This window comes from Heteronotia binoei, chromosome 18 (genome assembly GCF_032191835.1).
Source record: "Heteronotia binoei isolate CCM8104 ecotype False Entrance Well chromosome 18, APGP_CSIRO_Hbin_v1, whole genome shotgun sequence".
Lineage (NCBI taxonomy): Eukaryota > Metazoa > Chordata > Lepidosauria > Squamata > Gekkonidae > Heteronotia > Heteronotia binoei.
The window spans coordinates 43,522-54,940 of NC_083240.1; the positions used below are offsets into that span (position 1 = coordinate 43,522).

The 11,419-nt window shown below is 59.0% G+C and overlaps 1 protein-coding gene across 1 annotated transcript; it reads left to right on the top strand.

Annotated features, from left to right (window-relative positions):
- Positions 1–1,841: 1,841 nt before the first annotated feature.
- MFAP2 (microfibril associated protein 2) lies at positions 1,842–10,474 on the top strand. The gene is made up of 9 exons (XM_060258867.1): positions 1,842–1,896; positions 6,534–6,617; positions 7,524–7,598; positions 8,058–8,090; positions 8,175–8,270; positions 8,830–8,868; positions 9,211–9,298; positions 9,823–9,896; positions 10,118–10,474. Exons 2-9 carry the CDS (start codon positions 6,581–6,583, stop codon positions 10,219–10,221), a joined length of 546 nt encoding a protein of 181 aa, XP_060114850.1. The 5' UTR covers positions 1,842–1,896; positions 6,534–6,580; the 3' UTR covers positions 10,222–10,474.
- The last annotated feature ends 945 nt before the right edge of the window (positions 10,475–11,419 follow it).

Consider the following 11,419-nt stretch of genomic DNA (forward strand, 5'->3'; position numbering starts at 1 on the left):
TCTGGACCACAGCTTGCTGGATAGCTTACGGAAGCTGCGCAGCAAGAAAACCTCCAAGAAAATCTTCAAGAGGCTGGAGAGGGAGCTCCGCCAGCAGCAGCCCACGTGGCCCCCCCTCTACGACCCCCTCTTTGCCCCCACAACAGGTGCCATCACTGCCAGGTGATGCTTCCAAAGGCCTGGGGGGGGGGAACCCTGGCCAGGCTGTTGGGCATCTGCTCCACTCTCCCAGGACGGGTGGCTGCAGAACTTATTTTCCTGGGTAACAGTGCACTTTGTTGCTGCAACAGACGACTGGTGTTTTGGCCCTGTAAAAGCCTGTGTGCTACAGCTCCCCCTGCAGGAGGTTTCTGTCGCACCAACAAGGAGCCTGCAGCCCTCTAGCAAATGCAAGGCCCTCCTTTGCCTGGAGCTGTTTGCCAAGATGTCCTGTCCCCACTCCCTCCCCCCCCCCCCCCCCGGCAGGGGCCCCAGAGAGGTTCTGTGATGGGACAGGCAGGGCAGATGTGGGGCTTGTGGGCAGACAGAGGAGGTCTTTGCAGGGGAGTTTGAGGGCAGCCCTGTCAGGAAGGCTTGGGGGTGCCCAGAAGGCTTTTCCTGAGTTGCCTTGACCAGGTGGCCCCATTGCTAATGGGGGTTCCTCTCCTCAGACAGCATTTTAGCCAGTTCCCTGTCCCAGAGCCAGCATCCGGACACTTCTTCCTCCGTCCAGCCAGTCGGCAGCTCCTCCCCTTCTCTCCCTTTCTCTTTTCTTTTTGGATCTTGTGGCCAAGGAGCAGGGGTCACTGGGGGGGGGGCTGTCAGGGGGAGGTGCTTGGAAATGTCCTGCATTGCACAGGGGGTTGGACTAGATGACCTTGGAGGTCCCTTTTAGCTCTATGGTTCTATGCTTCTCCTTGTGCTGGTGTTCTGGCTCCTTTGGCGACTTCCCTTCCCTCCTGCCCACCAGGCTGCGCACAGGCTCAGAGCTGCCTTCCAAGGCAGGGACACCTTCTCCCCTCTCCCCACCCCATGTCAACTCTGGGCTGCTCCCCGCCGAGAAAAGCAGAATCTGCCCATGGCTACTATGCATTTGGGCCCGTGGCCCTTTCTTTGTGTTTGGGATGGCAGTTCTTCTACAAGTATCTCAGGGCACACCTGGGGCAGCCACTGGCCTGGCCCCTTCCCAAGGTGGGCACACTTCAAGGACTCCTGAAATAAGGCATTGTGAGGGGGGGGGTGCTCTGTGCCTTTGCAGTAGGAACGTCCCCCCCCCATTGTGTTTTCTCTCAACAAGAAGAACTGGGGGAGAGGGAGACATGCAGCAGTGTCCAGTCCGTTTCTGTGGTTGTGAATGTGTCTAACAATAAAGAGATTATATTTTCTAGACAAATGTGTGGGTTGTGCTGATTTGACAGAAGAAGCCAGCTGTGTTGGGCCACACTTTGTCTGTGGGGTCCAGGATTGCCTTGTCATTGAATGGAAGTTTGCACTGAACTGTCAGGGCCAAAAGCAGCTTTCTGCAGCAGCCCCCCCCTCCCGCAGCAGCCCAGGGAGCGGCCGCAGAGGCCTTGGGTTGTTGAGAGGAGGGATTCAAGCCGCACCATGAAGCCTCTTCTTTTCGGTCTGGAGCGCAGCTGCTCCTGCATCGGCTGAGATTGGGCAGCCATCCCACAAAGCAGGAAAAACTGAGGTTGGTGATGATTCCGCGTGTCCCTGCCCTCTTATCAGTAGGTCTCTGCCATGATGGGGGGGGGGGCGGTGGGCCTGGCAACCAGGAGGCGTTAGGACCCAGGAGCCTGGGCCGCCGTGGGGCTAGCTAGCCCCTACTGCCACCGCCGTCTCGCCTCTTTGCAAGCCAGGCAGCCAGCGAGGTGCAGCCCAGCCACGGAGCTCTGCCCGCAAGAAACCCCACAGGTCAGGCGAGGGCAGGGGCGCTTGGAGGGGAGCAGGCGACCATCCAGACAACGTGGCTGCTGGGGGGGGGGGGCGTCCCTTGCTGCTCTTTGTCCTGCTGCTTTCCTTTCTCTCCTTTTGAGGCTCGCAGGCGGCTCCTGGGGTCCAGCGGGGGGCGCCCGTCTCCTGCGCCCCTTTGCAGGCCAGGGCTGGTATTGGGGCAGGGGAGGGCTGGATCCGAGGGGTGCGCCTCCCCCCCCCCCGCCCAACGTGCTTTCTGGGAAGTTTTGCAAACTTTTTGGGGGGGATGGGGGCGACCTGCATTCCTGTCCCCAAGGACATGGAGACCCCCCCCCCCCCGCCATCATTGCTGTCCCGGGAGGGGGAGGGGGCCGAGCCTGCCTTTTGTTCTTCCTGCCTTCCTTCCCTGGCTCCAAGAGGCGTTATAATGGGGAGGGGAGGGGGGGGCGGCTGATTGCTGCCAGATGTGCCTCGCCGAGAAAGAAGCCAGCGGCGGAACATCTGGCCTGAGCTTGGGGATGTTCCCCTTCCGGGTGCCTGGCGGGAGGGGGGCGTCGGCTTCCGGTCCTCTCTGGGGCGCACCTCTGAGCACGAGCAGAGTGCCTTTCCGCGACCGTGGCTGCAGCTGGCCCCGGGAGGAGGGGGCTCCAGGCGGGGGGTTCTCTGCAGGTGTGAAGGGCCGAAGCGGAAGCCTCCCCACCCAGGCGACGTGCTCGCTCGCTCTCTCTCCCCCTCCGACTCCCCTCCTGCCCGGCAGCTAGCAGCCCCTGAGCAGCCGCAGCCCCTCCCGCCCCCCCCGGGAGGACTGCTGGGGAGGGGGCTTCGGCCTGGGTGAGCAGGGAGAGGCCCGAGGGCGCTCCCGCCGCGCTGCCCGCCGCCTCCGCAGCTTCTGCCCAGCTCCGGGAGGGAGGGAGGGAGGGAGGGCGGGAAGGGGAGAGCCCAGCCGCGTTGCCCCCCCCCCCCCGCAAAAAGAGAGAGAGAGAGAGCGCCAGAAGCTCAGGGCCGAGGACACGAGGACGAGGAGGCGGCGGCGGGGGGGTGGGGGGGGCGCGGCGTGGCTCCTTCCAGATTCGCCTCCGGGTTTGCCCGCCGCCCCCGCCTCGTTCTTCTGGGGAAGGGGGGGGGTGCGCGTGCCCCCCTAGTCCCAGCCTGCGGCTGATGCTCTGCTGGGGGGGGGGGGGAGCGGGCGAGGCAGACGGGCTGGCGGTTGCGGGGGGGGGGCGCCTCCTCTCCTGGACCTAGCACCGGCCTCGGGCCCTTCTCCACAGGCTCCGCTGCGCCCCGGGCGCCAGAGTTCTGCACCGGCTCGCGTGGAGAAAGGCCGCTCCCCTCTGGGCCGGGGCCGGGGCGCGGAAGCAAGGCCTCCTTCCCTTCTGGCCACAGGCGCCACGAGAGAGCTCGGCCGTGCCTGCACTCTGTGCGTGCTCAGAGGCACTGTTTGGCAACGGCTGCCTCCCGGTGCTGCTCCCTGGCACGTTTGGCTGCGATGGAGGGACGTGACCTGGCCCCAGTCAGACCGCCCCCCCGCCTGGCATTTCAAGCCTGCCGCCCCCCCCCCCCCTTGTGTGTTTCTCAGCAGCAGGAGCTTCAAGCCCCCTGGGGCTTTGACGACTGAACAGTCACCTTGCTTCTCTCCCCCCCCCCCCCCCCCATTCCTCTCCCGCTTGTTGGTTCTGCACCGGCACAGTCTCAACAGCAGCTTTGCAAAGTCAGCAAAGAGCTTGAGACCGGGCTGGGGGTTGGGTGGGTATTCAGTGTGTGTGTGCGGGGGGGGGGGGGGTGCCTGTGTGCATGAGGCATTTCTCCTTCCAATTCAGGCAGATGTGGGGAGCTTGGAGCTGGGAAGGGGAAGAGTGCATTTCTGGCACAGGCAGAAGGACTAATGTGGGCTTTTGTTTCTTTACATGGTGAGTCTAGTTTCTTTCCTTCTGGAGAAATTAAAGGCACAGGTGCTGATCAAGGCTGTGCTTTGAGGGTCTGTTTTTGCACCCCCTGTGTGCCTCTTGGTGGGGAGAGGCAGGCTGAATGCACTGAAGTGCTGTGATTCCATTGCTCTTTCACTGTCCTACAACAGCAAAATCTGTGAAAAACAAACGAAACCCTTGATATAAATGCATACATGCAATAAGTAACCACATCTATGGAAGCAGACTTGGCCTTTGGGCTTGTAACCTTCTCCATCATATGATGTCTGCAAGAACATTGGTAAGGAAGGAGGGTCTTATGCCCTTGCCTGTCAAGCATGCGGTTTCAAAGAATGAGTCAAGCCGATACAAAACTATGTTTATTGATAGACCGATATGCTCTTCTGGTACAGGTCCTTGAGAGTGATACTAGAAATACATTAATACAACTCTTTTAAGCCATACTTCAAAGGATTCCCAAAGGAGGGGGCGAGGGATGCTTTCTAACACATAAACTATCATAAATGTCTACATTCTCACAATGTTATTAGTGTCTTGTCCTTGCTTTCCCCAGATGTCTCACACTCCCAGGCAGGAATGTATGGGAAGGTGCTGATTATTCTTTCTCTTACTAGTTTCGTTTCTCACTACTCTACTTCACAAGCAATAAAGCAGGAAGGGGGAGGGGGAAAGAATAACAGAGCTAAAGTACCTTGGTCCTCCATGATGTTTCACAGACCAGCTTTCTGGAGGACCCTAAAACCATTAATTACCATTGGAATTTTACCATGCTTGACATTGCCGTCGAAAGCTGCACAGCAGCTGCCATCGTGAGTACTGGTGTAGTACCAGAGGCATCTCCTCGTTGCATTCAAGTTGTCACTTTGAATTCAAAATTATACACAACGGATAAAACCAAAAAACTATAAGGGCTAGTTTGCCTGATTTAACCCAAAAAAGATGCTAAATGTTCAAATGGAATTTTAGAACTATCTTGTTCCACTTGATACCATAATTTTGATGGTAGATAAATGCACTTCCATATTGGTGCACTGGACACCTCTGTCACACTTCTTTCTTTGCAAAATAGAGAGATTCAGGGGGGTTAGGTTTGATGCTGGAATTCACATTAAAGTATTTTCAAATAAAAATAAAATTTTGCGCAGTTACTCAGGAGAGCATTTTTATAAAAGTAACAGGTCTGTGATCTAGCTTGGAAAGGGAACAGGACTTAAGATGAGAGTGCTGTGCAGATAGTGTGTATTCTTCTTCTTTACAGAATGTATATCCTGCTTTTATGCCCTTGCAGAGGCCACTGAGGCAGCTAACAATTTAGAGCATACAAGATAAAACTGCATTATAAAACCATTAAAACCAACCCACTCCCAAACCCGCATCATTGAAACCACCTGAATCTAGATACAAAGCAGTTGAAATGCATACAACACATAAACACATCCGGGTCAGGAAGGAAGAATCATTGGGAGGGGGGGGCTGCTGGCAGAAGAAAGCAACAAAAGAGGACGGAGGACTCTCCCTTTGAGAGCCAGCAGAGTGTAGCAGCTAAGAGCAGTGGAGTCTCATCTGGAGAGCCGGGCTGGATTCCTAACTCCTCCCCTACAGGATGCCAGCGGGGTGACCTTGGGCCAGTCACTGTTCTCGCAGACCTCTCTCAGCCCCACCTACCTCACAAGGTGCTTGTTGTGAGGAGAGGAAGGCGACTTACAGCAGAGACGAGCAGGGTATAAAAACCAACTCTTCTTCTTCTCCCGGGGGGGGGGGGGAGGAGGAGAGTTCCAGAACTTTAGTGCCAGGACTGAAAAGGCCTTTCCTGAGCTGCCTAATCTCAAAAGACAGGGACACCCAAAGCAGGACATCCAATGGCATCTGTAGTGGTCAAACAGGTTCATAAGGGACTGGGCAGAACTGGGAGCCATAGGAGTGGCCATACAACCCAACCCAATCAACATTCTTATTGCAGAATGCCATACAAATGCAAGTTTCTGAACAGTTTTCAAGGGCAGCCCCATGTAGACTGTGTTGCAGTCATTTCCTCTAGATGCCCCACAGCAGACCAGATCTCCTGTGCCCACAAAAGGCCGCAGCCAGCTCCCCTCTGGGCCACAGCTGCCTCCTGCTTGTCTAGTGGTCAAGAACACCCCCAGACCATGGACCTCTTTCTTCAAGGGGAGTGCAGCCCCATCCCAGATCAGGTCTTTCATCCCGTCTTGTCAGGATTAAGCTTGTTTGCTGTATCTTTTGCGCCAGCATGTGTGGTCTTGTTCTCACTGCATTGTTTCTTACTCACCCAGTACCATTTTCTGTGTTGTTCAACACCTGTCCAATATTTATGATTTGTTTCAGATTTCTGTAAGCCTAGCCCTACTATGTTGTTTATTAGATGATGTCTTATCCAGTAAATTTCATGCATTTGCATTGTGTCATCCACCTTGTATCTCAGTCAGAAAGGTGGATGATAAATAATGTTAACAAATGACATCTTTAGTCCTGCAATCCTACCAAACCAGGAGAAACAAGCTGAGACCAATGCATAGATGTTCTTTGATGGCGTTACTCACTGGTGCATAGTTGCTTATAACCATTTCCTTGCAAATGTTCAAAGTCTTGTCCAGTTTCTGCACACAGCTGCCTTTCATGACTAGTCTCGTATGCTGACTCCCTGGGCTGCTCCTCAGCGGGGGCTGCTGCATTCATGCCTCCCTCCCCCCACAGCCTGCCGCCTCGGATTCTTCCAGCTCCCTCCCAGCTGCAGCGGGGTCATGAGGACTCTGGACCTTCTCATCCTCTGCCTGCCAGGTGAGAGTCGTCTCCACTCCAGGCGACTTGGAGCAGCAGTTCTTGAGACCAACTCACCAGGATGGAAGAGAGGAGGCAAGGGCAGAGAGCGAGTGGGGCAATCGAGGGGTGAGGGTGGAGGGTGGGAGAGGAAGTTCACCTGCGAAGGCCACTAGCAGCAGGTGAGACTTCCTTTTGCTTTTGAGGGCTGTGGGGCTGATGGCCACGCTTGGCTGCCCTGTTGCTGCCTCCTAGATAGATAGAAACTGCTTTCTCTCCTACAGGCAGGGGGTGGGGGGGAGGCCCCCTATAACTTGTGGGAGTCAGCCTTAGTTGGGGTGCAGGTGGTGAGGCTTCTTAGTCAGCTGTCTGGACAGTTCTGCGCAAAGCATTGTGTGCCTGTGAAACAGGCAGGCTGAGGCTAGCGGTGCCCAGGAGTTCAGACCAGATCTCCACCGTTGGCCCAAGCCAGCAAGGTCACTCAGCTACTCAGCAATGTCAAGCGATGGCAGGAAGAGCTGGGGGCAGGGGGGGCGGTCAGGGCCATCTTTACAGCATTGAGCCCAGGGCAAAGCCCTACAACCACCACTCACAGGAATAAAAATGGTTATTAGTACTGCATCATACACAGATCAGCATGGGGCCCCTATGCTCTTGGGCCCACGGGCAAGTGCCCATGCGTTAAGACAGCCCTGGGGGGTCTCCCAAGGGAGCAGGGGGGGCACGTGGCTTTCCTCTTGCCGGAGCTGCTGTTGCATCGGCCAAGAGAGGAGGAGGCGGCGGCCCAAAGAGCAGGTCTCCAGCAACAGGGGGGGAGGCAGGCAGAGAAGCTTTGGGTCAGACCCCCCCCCCCCCCGCCGCCGCAGGAGTTCCTTGCCAAGGTCCGGAGAAGCGTCACCCCCGCGGGCTTGTCTTTGTGTCTTGCAGCGCTCCTGGCCCAGGGCCAGTACGACCTTGGAGATCCCGCCTACCACGACCCGCCCTACATCCCCTACGAAATAGGTAAGGCCTCCCCTCGCTCGGCCTCTTCGCCCCGCCCTCCCGCGGGGGGAGGGGGACCGGTGGACTCGGCCCGCGAGAGCCCCCCAGGTGGCGGGGGTGGGGGGGGGCCTGGCTGCGTCTGGCCCTGCAGGGAGATGCAGCCCTTCGCTGGCGCTTGCGGTGCTTGACATTTGCCCAAGGAAGCTCCTTCCGTCCCGAAAGGGGACGAGGATCCCGCCCGCGGCTGTCTCCCTCCGGGGCGCCCCAACACCCGCGTGTTCCCGAAGCTCCTTCTCGGCCGCTTTGGGCCCTGGGGGAGAAGAAGCCGCCGCCTGCCCGCCCCTTGCCTCGGTTCAAGTTCGGCGCTCCTCGGTTTCCCTGCGGGTGAATGGCCTGCGGCCCAGGGGCAAGGGGAGGCGCGGGGAGACCGGCCTCCAGGGCGGGACTGAGCCTGCTCTTTCTGCTCCTCGTCTCTTGCAGAGAGCCCCGATTACTACGACTATGCCGGCAACGGTGAGCTGCCGGGCAGGGGGCGCGGGGAGGGGCGGGCGCGGGAGGGGCTGCCCCACTGAGTCTTCTCCCCCCCCCCCCCCGCAGACATCTCCTCGCAGAGCCCGGAGGAAGAGGGGCAGCGCTACCCCTACCAGTCCCAGCAGCAGACGCAGCAGGAGGTCATTCCCGCCCCGACCCCAGGTCAGCTCCGCCTTCCTCGGCGGGGAGGCATTTGCTGCTCGAGGGGGGGGACAGTTTGCCCCTTCAGGAAGAGGGGGTGGAGGCGGGCCGCCTGGGCACTGGGCTTGGGAAGGACGAGGACCCCCCCCCCCACGCCCTTGCAGCGCCACTAAGCTTGCCCCTGACTTCTCCGTTGGGCCCTTCACGGAGGGGAGAGCGAGGGCTTCCTTCCTTCTCCCCCCCCCCCCCCGCTGCTTTTTGTCAGGCGGAAGGCGACCCCCTCCCCTCCCCTCCCCCCCGGTCCAGTTCCCAGGCCACCTTCACTGCGGGAGGGTGACCAGGGGGCAAAGTGCGCAGGGAGCAAGACGGCCTTTTGCGCGTGTCCGAGTCAAGAGCCTGCACCCCCCAGGGGGAACAAGACTCCGCCCCACCCCCGCCTAGCATCAGAGCCTCGCGGCCACCCCTTCTTCCCCGCCCCACCCCTTCCAGCATGTCAGTCCGCCTGCGGCAGCGTCCCCCCCCCCAGCAACCCTCCCCACTCGGGGGTCTCAGGCGGTTTGTCGTCTCCTCCCTCTTCTAGGCATTCTTGAGACGGAGCCCACGGAGCCCGGGCCCTTTGGTAAGTCAGAGGCAGAGCAGGCCGCTGCCCTCCACAACTGGGGCTCCCTCTAGGCACACACTGCGCCTCCCAATGCTGGCACAGCCTGCTGCTCCAAACCTTTTGGGGGGTCTCCGCCACCAGCCTGCCCTTGGCTTGGCCTGGGGGGGGGATGTCCTAGCACGCAGCTGGGAGAGCGCTGGACGAGATGAGCCAGCTGAGAACAGGAGGAGGAGAACCGGCAGCGCTGGTGGCTGGCAGCAGCAGGCAGATGGGGAGCGGCGGGTTGGCGCAGGGCACTCGGCCTGCTCGCTCCTGCCAAAGGCCGTTCAGTTGACGCGAGGACCTCCCCCCCTCTCCCAGACTGCCAGGAGGAGCAGTACCCCTGCACCCGGCTGTACTCGGTCCACAAGCCCTGCAAGCAATGCCTGAACGAGCTCTGCTTCTACAGGTGAGGGAGGGGCTGCCGTTCTGCCCAGGGGGGAGCTTAGGAGGTCCAGGCCTCCCCAAAGGAGAGGGAGGGGGCTATTGACTATCCAGCTGCAAGGGGCTTCACAGCTCTTCAAGCCAATTATGGTCTGAGCCTTGTAAATGACCCCCCCCCCCATTAATTTATGCTCTACTCCACTCCCTTGCCTCACTCCCCCCCCCACTCATTGTCTCTCTGCCACCTCACAGCCCCCTCCCCCCCAGCATGGAAAACTGGAGGCTCCAGGTGGGGTTTTGGTTTTTTGGCTCCTCAAGAGAGAGCATGCCCAGAGGGTGGGCAGGTGGGGGTCCAGGGTGCTGCTGCTCCAGTCGATCCCCACTGCAGGAGAGAGCCCTGCTGGTCACTCTGCAGCAGGGAAGCCAAGGCCCCAGGGGGTGGGGGGGAAGAGAGGCAGCAATACACCGCCGGGGGTGGGCCTTCTCCACTGGGGGTGGGCCCACCTCTCCCATGCTCTAACCCCTCACCACCACCACCCCCATTTCCAGCCTGCGGCGGGTTTACGTGATCAACAAGGAGATCTGTATCCGCACGGTCTGCGCCCACGAAGAGCTGCTCAGAGGTCAGGCAAGTTTTGTATTTGGCTCCCTGGCTCCCCCCCCCCTTCCAAGAACCACGGGCCAGTCACAAAGCGAGTCAGGCAGGAAAAGAAGGCGCAAGGAGGTCTGAGGCAGTGCAGGTCCACCCTTTGGCCCAGCACCCCCTGCCCCTCCACGGGGGGGGAAGGCTGGAGCAGGCGGGAGAGGCTGACACGTCCCTTTGCTTGCCTTCTGTTTCCCGCAGCTGACCTCTGTCGCGATACCTTCTCCCGGTGCGGCGTGATGGCAACCAGCGGCCTCTGCCAGAGCGTGGCAGCCTCCTGTGCCAGGAGCTGTGGGGGCTGCTAAGGAGTGGCACCCCACTGACCACCCAGCAGAATTCATGCTCAGGGGCCTCTGCCATTATTCCTGGCTTCTGAAGCCACACAGCAGGCAGCTGGGGGAGGTGTGTGTGTGGGGGGGTACACATTGTGATTAAAGTCACCCAAGAGGAAGAAGCAACTGTCCCCCCACACAGCTCCCAAGATCTGCCTGTCTCACTTAGTATAATGGAGTCATTCCTTTTCTACGCAATATTGAATAAACCAAAAGTATTATCACAGCTCGCAGCCGACTCCTCTTTGCTCGTCTCCACAGTGATGGGAGAGCAAAGCTCTGCCCAGTGCCTGACCCCTCTCCCAAAGCAGACCTTCTGTAGCAGAGGGGGGGATGCTCCTTATCTGCCTCCCCCGCCCCCATCACTTTGCCTTCTGCCCCTTCTGGCTAAAGCCAACATGCAGTCCAGGAGACCAACCAACTGTGCAGCTGGGAGGGAGCGAGGGGAGGCTCCTGGTGGGAACAACTGCAGAGACCAGCGTTTATTGTATGCGTTTATTGTACGGGCAGAGGCCACACTTATCCACTATCAAATACCACTCCCCACCCCCCATACAAAAATAAAGCGTCTTGCATTTCTTGATTAAAATGTTACAAAGCTCCACAGAGGGAAATGCAGCAGGGGGAGGACACACCTGTGCTTGAACCCTCCCACCCGTGGAGCAGAAAGCCCTTGTGGTGCCTCCCAACACCTGGCTGTGTGTGTGTGTATGGGCCATCACCTTTCCCAGGAAGCTCCTGCTAGTTGAGCCTCGAGCTGTGGCAGGGAGTGGTGGTATACATTCAGCCCCCCCAGGAATACAAGTCCAGTCTGGCATTATCACAGCTGCAGGAAAAGTAAAGCCAGTTCCCACCACCCAAAGAGGGAGGGAGGGAGACACAGCAGGGGTCCTCCTCTTTTTTCCTCTCTCCCTCCCTCCAGCAGCTGCTTCACTTCAGGATGTAGTCTGGGAAGGGATGGGAGGGAGGCAGGACGGGAGGGAGGGAGGCAGGAAGCAATGGAAGGGAGGGAGGGAGGAAAGAATGGAAGGAAGCAAGGGACGGAAGGAGGAATGGACAGAAGGGAGGGAAGAAGGGGCGGAAGGTAGGAAGGAAGGGCTGGCCGGTCATCCCCCCCCCACCCGTGGGCCTTGGGGGCTGGAACAAGGAGCCGGCAGACGGGCAGCAGTGG

Bases quoted from the DNA above. Each gene is read 5' to 3' on its own strand.
- MFAP2 (XM_060258867.1), top strand. From the start codon at position 6,581: ATGAGGACTCTGGACCTTCTCATCCTCTGCCTGCCAG. The intron at 8,271-8,829 runs GTCAGCTCCGCC...TCCCTCTTCTAG, and splicing joins CATTCCCGCCCCGACCCCAG to GCATTCTTGAGACGGAGCCC. The intron at 9,897-10,117 runs GTCAGGCAAGTT...TGTTTCCCGCAG, and splicing joins CCACGAAGAGCTGCTCAGAG to CTGACCTCTGTCGCGATACC.